This window comes from Callithrix jacchus, chromosome 5 (assembly GCF_049354715.1).
Source record: "Callithrix jacchus isolate 240 chromosome 5, calJac240_pri, whole genome shotgun sequence".
Taxonomy (NCBI): Eukaryota; Metazoa; Chordata; class Mammalia; order Primates; family Cebidae; genus Callithrix; species Callithrix jacchus.
In genome coordinates this window covers 63,578,840-63,593,638 of record NC_133506.1, presented here as the reverse complement: position 1 = coordinate 63,593,638, position 14,799 = coordinate 63,578,840, and the positions used below count along the sequence as shown (strand labels likewise).

Sequence of the window (14,799 nt, the reverse complement as noted above, 5' to 3'; positions counted from 1 at the left end):
GAGTTCAAGACCAGCCTGGCCAACATGGCGAAACCCCATCTCTACTAAAAATATGAAAATTATCTGGGTGTGTTGGTGCATGCCTGTAGTCCTAGCTACTTCAGAGACAGAGGCAGAAGAATCACTTGAACCCAGCAGGTTAAGGTTGCAGTGAGCCGAGATCGCACCATTGCACTCCAGCCTGGGCAACAGAGCGAGGTTCCATCTCGAGAAAAAAGTAAAGAAAAGGAAAAGAACCCTCATCTCTGCTGTGAGAATGGGCAGATGGGATCTGGAAGTCACTGTGGACCTCGGGTGGGTTTTCACAGCTGCCCCCGACCTCCACCTGCAGGGCATGGGTTCCCAGTCGGCTAGAGGAGCCCCTGAATCCCTTACAGCTGGTGTTTAACCTGCTTCTAATTAGCAACAAGAATCTCGAGGTACTCTGGAGCTGCTCGGTGGGAATTATCACACCACACACTCTGCCTGCATCAGTGACCTTTACATCTCCCTCACCATCAATCCCCAACATTCAGAATCGAGATTCTTCGCTAATGATTTCCCACAAAGTAGCCACTGTGTAAACCTCAACCTTTGGAGTACATCTCCCCCACAAATCTTAAGGAACCTACAAATCCACTCTGAGAGGGGAATTCTGGTGTCAAGACTCCAGCTGCAATGATTTATAGCAACCCCTCACTGGGCTCTGTTCCTTCTGCCCCAAAGGTAGGCAGCTGCTAAGAGAACCCACCTTTCTTCCAAGGCCATCATGATACATGGGGTGGACAGAAATCTGCCATCGCCCACATTCAGGTCAGCCACATTCATCTTGGACTCCCATCCACCCCGACCTCTAAGGGAGACGCTGGAAGAGCCCCAGAGAAGTCCAGAGCCCTGTGACAAGCTGGGTTTTGGGGTCTCTTGCTCTTGCCCCATTCTCCACAAGGAGACTCCACAAGTGTGTGATTCCTCATGTTTCCCCAGCCAGCTTTCTCAGGGTTCAGAGCGCTTGGCCTCTGTAAGGAGGAAATGGATAAGAATGTCCACAATGAGGTATGCAACCTAAGGATTCACCCCCTGTCCAGGGCCAAGTCCACTGGCAGAGATGGTGGCCAGCACTCCAGGAGGGATCTGCACCTGGCACCGCAATCCAAGTGAGCTTCACGGCTGCTGGCCACCAAGAAGCTTCGACGGACGACCAGCTACGTCATGCAGGTCTCAGAACTTCCCATACACAGTCCCCAGGTATGCGACGGGAGGCTCTCTACGCCCTGCCCTCCACCGCCCACCCAACAGAGAACAGCACAAGTGAAAAAGCCTTTTGCTACTCAGGACAGGAAAGACCCCGTGGTGGAAAAGGCCCAGAGATGCCTGCTTTATTTCCTACTGAGCGATCGCATTTCAGGCCAGCAACATCACATCACAAGTCTAACTGCCAACTAACTTTATACCTCTCGACTATAAATCAACAATCCAATTAGCAAGGACCAAGTGTCAACAGCTCATTCAGGGGTTGGGGCTGGATTTTCCAAATAAACGGTCTTGGTTGGCAGTCCTGAGTGGAGCCAAGGGTAATGCCCAGAGTTGTTTTGAGTCCCCGACACCTGACTGAGGCCAAAGCCATCCATCCCCAGTCCTGAGAACAGAGTTGCTGTTTCTCTCTCAGTGTCAGGTCAGCCCCCGTAAGAGGCCGGCAAGCTACCTGGGCCTCGAGGTCCATTGGCAGCTGCCATGCCCTCCACCCTCGCTCCACCCTAGGGCACAGCTCCTGCTGGTGGTACTCAGGAAAATGCGAGGCTTCTGGTAATTTCTCATCTTTGTAGTTCTGCTTAGAAAAGAAAAGGGGGCTGGGTACGGTGGCTCACACCTCTAATCCCAGCACTTTGGGAGTCCCAGATGGGTAGATCACTTGAGGTCAGGAGTTCCAGACCAGCCTAACATGGTGAAACCCTGTCTCTACTAAAAATGCAAAAATTAGCTGGGCATGGTGGTACATGCCTGTAATCCCAGCTACAAGTGAGGCTGGGGCAGGAGAATCGCTTGAACCTTGCGGGCGGAGGTTACAGTGAGCCAAGATTGCACCATTGCACTCCAGCCTGGGCAACAAAGCAAGACTCCGTCTCAAAAAAAAAAAAGGGGGAATGACCAGGGAATGGAACATGGACATGGGTACCTCAGCAGAGATCAGTGGCCTCAGGCACAGAGCTGGGTGGAGTCAGAGGCCTGTGCTGGTTCAGAGGTGCTCCTCTAAGAACTCTGGGCTAAGTTTCCTGGGACGATGTCCAAGGAGAGGGATTTGTCAACAAAATTTCAAGATGGTAGGAGCTGTTTGTATGAGCAGGTGGAGACTTGGGGAAGGTCAAGGTCAAGGAAGAAATATAAGGAGTAAGAAGCTCTTATCACGAGGTGGGAGCTCCATAAAGACAAGCTGTTACTATATGAACCATTACCTTGGCTACACTTTTTTCTCACCCAAAAAAACTCCACAAGTTTCTTTCCACATTTGGAGATGCCCTGCCGGGAACACGTGGATGGGCTGCTGCTTTCCCGCAGACCTGGAAAGACTGTGTCACTCAGAAAAGGATCTTCTCACCGGAGCTCTAAGCTGAGGCCACCGAGACCCAGGCCCTTTCTCAGCTCCCCTCACACAGGTGTCACCCGACGGTTCCCCTCTGGCTGTCCCGGGCTGCATGTGCGTGCCGGTGCCAGTCAGCTCCTGAGTCCGGGCTACTGGCCCTCCATGCTCACTCTGCCCCGGAAGACCCCGGCAGAGCCTTCACCAAACACTAGTGACTTATCGAGAGTGATGCCATCCCTGCTGTGGCCGGGCTGGGCCATCCCATGCTCCCAAACTCGGGAGCCTCCTAACGTGGCAGATTCTGCTGCTGCTGGATTCTGCACCACAGGGTGCTGCTGAGGAGTTTAACGCAGACACAAGGCACCACAGAGAGGTTGGATACTTGGGTTGTGTGATTTGGAACACGCTGGGTAGGTCCAAGGGCGGAGGGAAGGAAGGAGGAGAAGGCGGAGTTTTAAATAATGTCTTGGGAGGCCGCAGCCACATTAGATGGGCTCGGGCTTGAGCTTCTCTGCTAGGAAGTCATTCACAAAGGCCTCCACGATGGCGGGGGTGATCTCCTCCACGTCCATCACATACTTGGCCCGGGCCGACATGTCCAGGATGGTGAGCAAAGGGGCGGCCTCAGGCAGGTTGGTGTAGTCTCGCAGGGAGTCAGTCATGTCGTCCTGAAGTTGGCGGGAGGGAAAGAAAACCAACAAGCTTTAAAGAAAGGAGGTGGAGGCTGGGCGCGGTGGCTCAAGCCTGTAGTCCCAGCACTTTGGGAGGCCGAGGCAGGCGGATCACGAGGTCAGGAGATCGAGACCATCCTGGCCAGCCTGGTGAAACCCCATCTCTACTAAAAATACAAAAAATTAGCTGGGCACAGTAGCGCGTGCCTGTGGTCCCAGCTACTCAGGAGGCTGAGGCAGGAGAATTGCCTGAACGCAGGAGGCACAGGTTGCAGTGAGCCGGGATTGCGCCATTGCACTCCAGCCTGGGTAACAAGAGCAAAACTCCGTCTCAAAAAAAAAAAGAAAGAAAGGAGGTGGAGAGGCCCCTGGCCCAGCTCCCCAGGCATGGCAGATCCCTCACCCTGAAGCACAGGCTTTCCCGAGGAAAGGGGGGCCCAGCATGGGAACCGGAGACCTGCCCTGCCTCTGGGAGGAAGGGGCTGCTTTGTAAAATTCCCTCTTTGAATCCGCCCCCCCAGACCACTAGGTAAGTCATCTGCATTTAGTTATTTACATATTTATTAACATCATTGCCATTTTAACACATCCTCAGCATGTTGGAAATATCACATCCTTTTTTTTGAGATGGAGTCTCGCTCTGGCGCCGAGGCTGGAGTGCAGTGGTGTGATCTCAGGTCGCTGAAACCTCTGCCTTCCAAATTCAAGCAGTTTTCCTGACTCAGCCTCCAGAGTAGCTGGGATTACAGGTGCCCATCACCACACCCAGCTAATTTCTGTATTTTTGGTAGAGATGGGATTTCGGCATGTTGGCCAAGCTGGTCTCGAACTCCTGACCTCAGGTGATCCGCCTCCCAAAGTGCTGGGATTATATATAGGCGCTCAACACCACACCCAGCTAATTGTTTTACATTTTTAGTGGGTGCATGGTTTCACCATGGTCTCGAACTCCTGACCTCAGGTGATTCCCCGACCTTGGCCTCTCAAAGTTCTGGGATGACAGATGTGAGCCACCGCACCCAGCCTAGAAATGTCATAGCTTCTGATGGTTTATTTTTGTAACCAACTGTCAATGATTTGCAGCCCCACTCTGGGTTATCTGAGGCCAATCTGGACTTCAGCTCTGGAATGTTTTTAAACAGAAACAGCTCAAGGTCCTCCAGTCTCCACCCCTGTGGTTTCAGGAGGGACCTGAAACAGCAGAGCCAGCCAGTTCAGAAGACAGGGCTGCTGAAGCACTATGCAGGTTTATACTGCCTCCCTGTATTTCTCTGAGAAGGAAGCTGGCACTTATCCTACCTGCCCAGCAGCTGTCCAGGGCAATTTCCCTAACAACAGGTACAGCCTCATGCACAAACAAAGGCAAACACAAATCCAAGGAGAGAGGATTTGTAAGGGAGCTACCTTGTTTTCTTTTTTATTTGGGTGACAGAGTTTCATTCTGTCGCCCAGGCTGGAATGCAGTGGTGCAATCACTACAGCCTCACCTCCTGGGCTCAAGCGATCCTCCCAAGTAGCTGGGACTATAGGCATGCACCACCATGTCTGGCTAGTTTTGGCATATTTTGGAGGGGGGTTTCACCATGTTGCCCAGGCTGGTCTCAAACTCCTAGGCTCAAGCCATCTACCCACCTCAGCCTCTAAAAGTCCTGGGATTACAGGCGTGAGCCACTGCACCCAGCCAGAGCTGCCATCTGAGATCACTCTTTGCACTGTGGACTTTCACTGGTGAGTAACAGAAAATGGAGTTGGAAACCCACCCTGGGGTTGTTTCACTGCAAATGTAAATACTCTCAAGGGAATGAAACACCTGAGCCCTCTTGTAGAGAAAGGGCTTGGGGTATTCCTGACCTTCCATGGTGGGGAGCAGGAGGCATAAAATTCACCAGTTTCTGAGACAAGCACAATCCTTTCTCAAAGGCGAATTCTTAGGAAGGCTGTTAGCAAGGGTCTGTCCCTCACCCCACCCTGGAGTCAGCAAGCACTTCCCAGCGCTTCGGGGCCACTCAGCACCTCTTCATTCTACCCAGTTCAGGCCTCCATGTGGGCCAATAAAAGAGTCTGGGCACCTGACAAACATGTCCATCTAAGTCCCACTGGGAGGCCCAGACCAAGCCAAGCACTCTGCTGCCTCCCTCTCAGCTCCCTGCAGTAAACCACAGGAAGGTGGAGTGCAGTGGCACAATCTCGGCTCACTGCAACCTCCACCTCCCAGGTTCAAGCAATTCTCCTGCCTCAGCCTCCCGAGTAGCTGGGATTAAAGGCACCCGCCACCACACCCAGCTACTCCTTGTATTTTTAGTAGAGACGGGGTTTCTCCATGTTGGCCAGGCTGGTCTCGAACTCCTGACTTCAAGTGATCAGCCCGCCTCAACCTCCCAAACTGCTGGGTTGACAGGGTGAGTCACCATGCCTGGCCACCTAGGCAGATTTTAATGCTACAAAGATTTCGTAAGGGCTGACGTCTGCCTGCCACCAGGATGGGATCGAGACAGGATCGATGGGTGCCCTTCACCCTGGTAACCTAGAGCTGGAGTTCTGGGCTCAGCAGGATGCCTGCCTGCTGTGCCTACCCCTCTTCCATGCTACCTTGCTTCTCAACATGACAGAATGAGACTAGGAATGCCACCAAGGCCACAAACCCAGGCGAAGTGCAGGAAGAACGGCGGCCACATGGGGTCCTTGGGCAGGGGAGGGAGGACACGGGCGCCTCTTCCCATCTGGTGCACTGGCCCTCGAGGTGTAATAACCTAGCTTGTGCTAGCCTGACTGACTCCATCTTAGCTTCTCCCTCTGTGCCTCAGCCCCCCAGGTGCTTTACTGGGTAACGTGGCACTCAAAGCTCTGAACCGCTGAGAGTGGTTCACACTGTTCACAGCACCTGTAGCCACTGTAACCATGCCCTGCTTGGTAAGTCTACCTGCTACTCTGAATACCCTCCTTGGGGACTGAGTGTATGGAAAGTTCCCCCTGCTACCCACCTTGATGACTGTATGGAAACACCCTTAGCAATGAACAATCCTGGGAACCTCCTGCCCCTGGTTACCAGCCTTCTTATCTAACCTGCTTTTCTGCTTCTGTACAATTCCACTTCAGCTAGGCTCCCCCTCCCCTACCTAGATCAAGGTAGACAGGGGAATCAAGCCCCTTCCTCGGGGCCAAGAGAATTTTGAGTGTTAGCCGTCTCTCGGTCGCCGACAAATAAACGACTCTTAATTTGGAACTCAGAGTATGGTGCTTTGCTTCTAACTCACTCGGTCACAACAGAGGCTTCCTGCCACCCTCAAGGCCTCCTGGAGTCCCGCTGGCCTCTCTGGTCCCTGCCTACCCCATGACTCTGGCAAGTAACTTCCTTCTCCAGGCCCAGGTCTCATCCCCTGTGCAACAGATTTGATGATGGCTCCCAACATGGACTGACTGAGGGGTCCATGAACCACAGCACTCCCAGCCCAGCCAGGCAGGAGCAGCACACAGCCCTGGAGCAGCCCCTCACCCGCCCTGAACCTTGTCTCCCAGCATATAGCCCTGAACCGCCCGTCACCTGTCCTGAACCTCCCTCCCAGCACACAGCCCTGGAGCTGCCCCTCACCTGCCCTGAACCGTGCCTCCCTCCCCTGTGAAACAGGAGGACAACTCTGTTCCCAGCCAGAAGGCAAGAGCAAAGAGACAGCCTGGGAGAAGCATGTGCTCTGTGTCTGGGTTACAGAACACCTGCACATGCTCCTTCCAGACATACCTCTAAAGGCTGCCCCAGCCTGCACCCAGCCCTGGCTGTCGTGCAGAGCCACTCTGTAGGGTTAAAGTTTACTATACAGGGCACAGCCTCTCCCGGGCTGGGCTTTGTGCACAGAGGCTGGTGTGGCCCCAAGGCAGGGCCTGTGAGCCTCTCTGTTCCCCTCCAGCCTGAGTGAGCATGGCTGAGCAGGTGACTGGAGCTGCCTGGGAGGGGCCCGGGGTTGGGCAGGGCCGGCTACTGTGGAGGTGATAAATGGGTGGCTCCGGGTGTCTGGTGTCTCCTCAGCCTCTTCTGGAACCCAAACACAGTGTGAAATTAGCCCAGGGCTCTGACCAACTGGAGGTACAGATGGGTGGATGGAGGGGAGGGCACGGGGGCAGCCTCCATAAGTGTCCGTTGGCTGGTAGGGTGGGGTGGGGTGGTGCAGGGTGGGAAGCGGCGAAGCATGCGTGGAGGAGGCTCCCAGGCTGGAGGAGCTCAACCTCCTGTGCTGAGCTGGTTGAGTCGCAGAGACACCCTGTCTGTAGGGTGCAGGGTTAGGGTCCCAGGCCCTGGATAACAGGACACCTGCAGGTAGACCCACTTTCTCACCCTGTGAAACACCTCCTGCCTGGTCCAGTCCCACTGAAGCCCTCGAAGGGGCAGCCTGGGTGACAGATAGGGAATGGCAGCTGTTTCCAGCCTCAGTGCTCACAGGGTTGGCGAGGTGACTGCAGGGGTGAGTGGTGGCTGCAGCCAGATCCCTATGGTGAGATGGGCCCGCTCTGCAGCCTGGATGGAGGCCCTAGTCCAGCATCCTGTGAAGCCTCAGGGGCCTGGCTGTGACCAGCACCAAGGGAGGCGTGTGGATCACAGTGCTGCCACAGTGCCCTACCCAGCAGTGTGGGTAGGAAACAGCCCCCGGGGGGAGGGCTCCAAGCAGAGCCAGTGAGGACGGGAAGAGGAAGCCGCAGGGTAGGAAACGGTTTTCCAGGGTGAATGACCCCTTTTTCTTGCCACATTTGTCTGTGGGCTCTCTCAGAAGCACAGGCCACCCTGACCCTGGGGTCCTTTCAGGCAGCCCTGGGAGCCAGCCCTGGGGTCAAGCCTCCCTCCACACTCACCTCCCAGGCTTCAAAACACAGAAGTGGAGCCAGCCCTGGGGGCCGAGCCTCACTCCACACTCACCTCCCCAGCTACACACTCACCTCCCAGGCTCCAAAACAGAAGTGGAGTCAGCCCTAGGGGCCAAGCCTCCCTCCACACTCACCTCCCTCCACACTCACCTCCCCAGCTACAAAGAACAGAAGCGGCGCCTCCTCCTCTTTGGCTTTGTACTTGGCAATGATTTTCTCCGCTATTGGCTGAATCAGCTGCTTGGCTGCCTCGGACTCTCCATCATCCTCAGAATCTATGATGAGGGTCAGGGGAAAAAAAGATGGGAAGAAACCCTGGCTTGTCAAATAGAGCAGTGCCCGCTGAGTGGGCCTGAGCTGCAACAACGCCCATGTGGGCAGCCCCAGAATGGAGATGGATTTCCCCTCCGACACCAATCCTGCTTCTGGCAAGTACAGGTGTGTCTGCACACGTCCCAGCTGCAAACCTTGCACACAGCATGTACATCCCAGCAGCAAAGCTGGCACACAGCGCTCTCCTACACCAGGCTCACCCCAGGAACCCACCCCAGTGAGTAGCGCTAGTGCCTCTGACGTACAGTCCTTTCCCCTGGATTCCTCACAAACGCACAGGGAATCTGAGCATCCTCAAGCCAGGACCTGAGGCACTGCTAGCGTTTCTCTCAGTCACAGAATGAGAAGCCCGGACCTCAGACCTCTGGCTTCCCAATGAAAATGGTGGAAAAAACTGGTGGTGACGGGGTGAAGGCTCTGGTCTGCTCAGAGGCTGTTTTTAGACAGAGTCTCGCTCTGTTGCCCAGACTGGAGTGCAATGGCGAGATCTTGGCTCACTGCAGCCTCTGCCTCCCAGGTTCAAGTGATTCTCCCGCCTCCTGAGTAACTGGGATTATAAGCACCCGCAACTACACTTGGCTAATTTTTTTGTATTTTTAGTAGACACGGGGTTTCACCATGTTGGCCAGGCTGGTCTTGAACCCCTGACCTCAGGTGATCCTCCTGCCTCAGCCTCCCAAAGTGCTGGGATTACAGGCGTGAGGCACTGCACCCAGCTTCATACAATAATTTTGAGTTGCTGGAGGGAGCAAGCCCAAGGCAGAGGCCAGGTCTTGCAAAAGGAACGAGGGTCATCCCACCACACTACCAGGAGCCTGGTGTGGACATTCCTGTGCCCTCCTGGCCAGGATGGGCCATTACCCACTAAGCACACGATAAGTGAGGTAGAAGACTGGGAGATGCCATCAAGGAAGAAGGAGCCGGGAGGGAGTGGCTCATCAGAGCACAGAGGATCAGCAGCCATAGCCATGGGGAGACTCAGCCAGAGGGGTCCAGCCCCCTGCAGCTGCTTTGTGTGCAGCTGGCAGCTTTCCAACAATGGGTCTGTGCATGGGGCCCCGAGGGCATCTTCTAGACCTGACCTGTTCTACCCAGCTGGCAGCTGGGGAGCAGCTAGGAGGGCAAGTGCACCCGCAGCTCCCACAGGGGCCACCATGAATAAATCAATGGGGTCAAAAGCAAGGCTCTCTGAGAGACAAAGGCCCGGCTGCACTGCTCCCAACAGAGAGAAGTTGCAGGGACAAGGCTCTTCCCAAGTGATGCCCCTCCTGCCCCAACCCCTGCCCAGGTCCCCACACCCTGAGAGCTTCATACCTACAAAGAGGACGAGGCAGGGACCCTCGTTGAGCTGGGTAGCATTGGAGTCGGAGAGCTCCAGCACGGGCTTGGGGTGCCAGGGGAACTCGCGGCAGTCCTCATCGTTCAGCACCTCCACCCGCCCCTGCCGCGTGATGACCTCGCCCTGAGGATCCAGCATGATGAGCGTGGGGATGCCTGCGAGGGAGAGAGGGTGTGTGGCCGCCGGCCTCAGTGAGGTGGGCCCTGCCTGGCAGGAGGAGCAAGTCTGTGGGGATGCCTGCAAGGGAGAGAGGGTGCGAGGCCGCTGGCCTGGGGGAGGCAGGCCCTGCCTGGCAGGAGGGGCAGGTCCAGCCCAGGGTCCCACGGAAGACCCGGGACAGGCTCACAATGAAGAGTCCAGGTCCACCATCACAAAGCCTGAGGAGAATCCTGGTCTGGCCAGGGGCAGCCACGGAATTCCCTCAGGTCTGTCTGTCACCCGTCACCTTTGCCTTTCGGGGCCTCAGGAGCCTCAACTGTGACCTGATAAAGGTACTGTAGTTTCTACCTTACTCCATTATGGAAAGAGCAGTGAGTTCACCCGTTTAAAGAACTTACATAGTTTGGGAGGTTGAGGTGAGCGGATCATCTGAAGTCAGGAGTTCGAGACCAGCCTGGTCAACGTGTTCAACAGGCCAGTCTGGTGAAACCCCATCTCTACTAAAAATACAAATGTTAGCCAGGTGTGGTGGCACATGCCTGTAATCTCAGCTACTTGGGAGGCTGACGCAGAATCGCTTGAACCCGGGAGGTGGCGATTGCAGTGAGCCAAGATTGCACCACTGCGCCCTAGCCTGGGTGACAGAGTAAGACTCTGTCTCAAAAATAAATAAATAATAAAGAACCTAGCACAGGGTCTTGTCACATCAGAAGAATTGATCACTGCCAGCCTCCTAGAGAGACCCCAAAGGCACAGGAGACTGTCTCCAGCAGCAGGGGATCAAACTCAGAGCAGAGGTGGAGCAGCAACCATGCAGTGGATCTGCTACGGCCACACAGGAGCACAAAGTCACCAAGGAGTGGAGTCCTTGGCTGGCCATGGTGAGTGCAGGGCCAGTGCAGGGAGGAGACCGACGCTACTGCACGGGAGACTCAGAGGAGGCGGCCAGCTGACTGCAGCCCCCGCCATGTGCACCCTAGCTCTCCTCGCTCCCCTCCCCAGGGCTGGGGAAGAAGTCACAGAAAGCTTGCCTGCAAACCACAGGTAACCCCAACCAAAAAGCCTTCAATAAAGAGAAAACCCCGTGGTCACAGCTGCACGTGGCTTTTCTGCCTCCCTGCTCTTTCTACCCCACTCCCCTTAGCTTCTCCTCCAGCAGGACGACACCCCCAACCACAGCCCACAGAGCCAGCCTCAGCCCGAGTCTCCAGGCACCTCTGTCTCTCCACTGGCAGCCGCTCCCCGCCCAGCCCCCAGCACGTTCCAGACGCCTCTCCTCTCTGGCTGCCCGAGTCTGAATATTACGTGAAAGCCAGAGCAATTTAGTATTTACAGATTCTAAGATATTCGATCAGCAATTTGCTCCACTGACATTTTCCTTCGTGGGGGGTGCTGAGGTACCAGAAATATGGCCCTGGTGTTTTCATACCCCACTGCAGCAACCATCACAGCGGGCACGCGGCGGGGCTGCCTTCGAGAGGAGACAAGGAGTCCATTACATTCGTACCTGGAGATGAAGGGGGCTGTGTCGGGGGCGGGTCCTCAAGGATGGTCACTGCTCTGACATCACACAAGCACACGCAGCTGGCTCTCCCCAGGGCTTTTCAGAAACACTCAGTGCCAGACAACACACACACACACGCACCCACACTCTGCCCCAACATCACACACACACGTACACACACGCAGCTGGCTCTCCCTGGGGCTTTTCAGAAACACTCAGTGCCGGGCAACACACACACATGCGCACATGCAGCTGGCTTTCCCCAGGGCTTTTCAGAAATGCTCAGTGTCAGACAACATACACACACACACACGTACACACACACAGCTGGTTCTCCCTGGAACTTTACAGAAATGCTTAGTACTGGACAACACACACACGTGCACACACGCACGCACACATACACATGCACACGCAGCTGGCTCTCCCCAGAGGTTTTCAGAAATGCTCAGTGCTGGACAACACATACACACGCACGCGCACACACACACACAGCCCCGTCACACACACACACATACACACACATGCACAGCTGGCTCTCCCCAGGGCTTTTCAGATACACTCACTGCCAAACACACATACACACATACACACACTGCCCCAACATTACATGCACACACACATGCAGCTGGCCCTCCCTGGGGCTTTTCAGATACACTCACTGCCGAATAACACACATACACACACGCACACACCAACCCCATCACTCACACACACTGCCCCATCATGCATTCACTTCATCACACACATACACATGCATACATACACTGCCCCATCACACACGCACACCCCATCACTCACACACATGCACACACACACTGTCCCAACATCACGCACTCACTGCCCCATCACACACGCACACACACTGCCCCATCACACACACGCATGCACACACATACTGCCCCATCACACATGCACTGACCCATCACACACATGCACACACAGTGCCCCATCATGCACGCATGCACACATGCTGCCCCAACATCACGCATTCGTTGCCCCATCACACACACTGTCCCATCATGCACGCACTGCCCCATCACACACACACACACCGCCCCAACATCATGCACGCAAGCACACACACACTTCCCCATAACACACACTGCCCCATCGCACACGCATGCACACACTGACCCAACATCACACACGCACTGCCCCATCACACACACTGCCCCATCATGCATCCAAGCACACACTGCCCACCATCACGCATGCAAACAGACACTATCCAAACATGACGCACGCACTGCCGCATCACACACGCATGCACACACACTGCCCCATCATGCATGCACTGCCCCATCACACACACACATGCACACACTACCCCACCATGCACGCACTGCCCCATCACACACGCATGCACACACTGCCCTAACATCACTCGCGCACTGCCCCATCACACACACACGCATGCACATACACACTGCCCCATCACACACACACATGCACACACACACTGCCCCAACATCACGTGCCACTGCCCCATCACACACACACACACACTGCCCCAACATCACGTGCCACTGCCCCATCACACACACACACGCATACACACACTGCCCCATCACGCACCCACTGCCCCATCACACACACGCGCTCACTGCTGCAACATCACACATGCATGCACTGCCCCATCACACACACACATGTACACACACACTACCTCATCATGCACACACACTTCCCCATGACGCACACACTGCCCATGACACACACACACATGCACAGACACTGCCCCATCACTCACACTGCCCCATCACGCACGCACCGCCTATCACACACACACATGCACACACTGCCCCATCACTCACAAACGCACACACACACTGCCCCATCAGGCACACACTGCCCCATCATGCACGCACTGCCCCATCACGCACGCACTGCCCCATCACACACACACATGCACACACGCACTACCCCATCTCACACACACACACACGCACACACACACTGCCCCATCACTCACACACGCACACACACACTGCCCCATCACACATGGGCGCACACAATCAGCTCACCCGCGGCTTCCAGATGCCCCATGTTGACAGCGCTCCTGAGGAGTCGCGTGTCTGCCGCCACACAGGAGACCCAGGCATTTCCAGCCCCGTCCTCGCAGCTGCATGTTCTCTCCCGGAGGCTGGGGCCCACCACATATGTCCACCCCTGAGGCTTGGGGGTTGGTCTTGAGGCAGCAGCGCAAAGGGAACCGGGCCGGGCCCGCCACAGGGCCAGCTGGCCGCAGAGGGCGCCTCCGCTTCACCACAGGCCCGTGTCAAAACCCCTTTGGCAAGGTCTCCTCCTCAGAGCTGCAGAGCTTCTGCAATCGCGCAATCATGAGCACTGTGGTGAACTGGCCCCTGCTGCTCTGATGAGGCCCAGCTCAGGCCTGTAGGTGCCCTGCGTGGGAGGCCGAGTGGGTATGTGGAGGAGAAGCAGCCGTGGAGGACTGGGAAGGGAGAAGCCGAGAAGGCAAAGCCCAGGGCCTCCCCACCCACTTCTGGCTCAGCGCTGGGGCTCTCCCAGGGCCTCCTCTACCCACTTCCGGCTCAGCACTGAGGTTCTCCCAGGGCCTCCTCTAAGGGGCCTTTCTCATGACCGTGGCTACAGCCTCTTTCAAGTCGGTGCCTGTGGGGCCCAAGACAGCAGGGCAAGGACACAGAGGCCCCGCCTGGCTGCTGAGGAGCACTCGGCAGCTTTCCCCAGGAACAGATGCCCCCGGGATCACATCTAAGAGCCTAAGACAACAAGCTATGCAGAGACGGGCGGGATGGAGCCCAGTGACTGTAGGCATAAGCAGAAATCAACCTGGTAATCATCACAGGCAGACCTGGACCCAAGGAAGCCCCTTGTTTCTGGCACCTGCACAGGGGAACCATCCGTATCTGTGGTGCCAGGCTCCCCCCCATCAGCTGCATGGGGGAACCATCCATATCTGTGGTGCCAGGCTGGTCCTCACTTGCTTGGCCTAGAGCCTGACATGTGTACATCCCTCCACAGATGAACTAGGGGCAAGAAAAAGGAACTGGCTCCTGCTGCTCTTTCTACCAGGTCATCGACACTGCTGGGTCTCTCCCAGCACCTGGGGTGGGGACTGTCTGTACCAGGGCAGGGAAGCCCTGTACTGAAGCTTTCTGCACACCCATCTCCCTCTGATCTTGGGGACAGCTGAGAGGACAGTCACCGCTTCCCTTTCTCCAGCTTCATGCACTCCCTGTTCCCCCAGCAAACTTCTACTGTATGCCTTTACGCAGCTGCTTTGCCTGAACTGTTTCCCTGCGTGGGTGGCTGGGATGCCTGGGGGAAGTACAGCTGGGATTCTAAGGAAGATTCAGGCAAGTCAATTCCCTATTTTTTTTTTTTTTTTTTTTTTTTGAGA

General features: G+C 55.8%; 1 protein-coding gene across 9 annotated transcripts in view; it reads right to left on the bottom strand.

Moving 5' to 3' along the window:
* Window positions 1-1,327: 1,327 nt before the first annotated feature.
* The window catches only part of NXN (nucleoredoxin), a 165,176-nt gene continuing 151,704 nt past the window's right edge, over window positions 1,328-14,799 (bottom strand). For 8 of the 9 annotated variants that reach the window (XM_035299239.3, XM_078372298.1, XM_035299244.2 and 5 more), the window contains 3 exons: window positions 9,727-9,906; window positions 8,230-8,354; window positions 1,328-3,225 (listed from right to left, as the gene is read on the bottom strand). In XM_035299239.3, the coding sequence (XP_035155130.1) occupies window positions 3,043-3,225; window positions 8,230-8,354; window positions 9,727-9,906 (488 nt within the window). In that variant the 3' untranslated portion in view covers window positions 1,328-3,042. The remainder of the gene's footprint in view (window positions 3,226-8,229; window positions 8,355-9,726; window positions 9,907-14,799) is intronic. The other variant, XM_054256967.2, reaches the window with a different exon arrangement.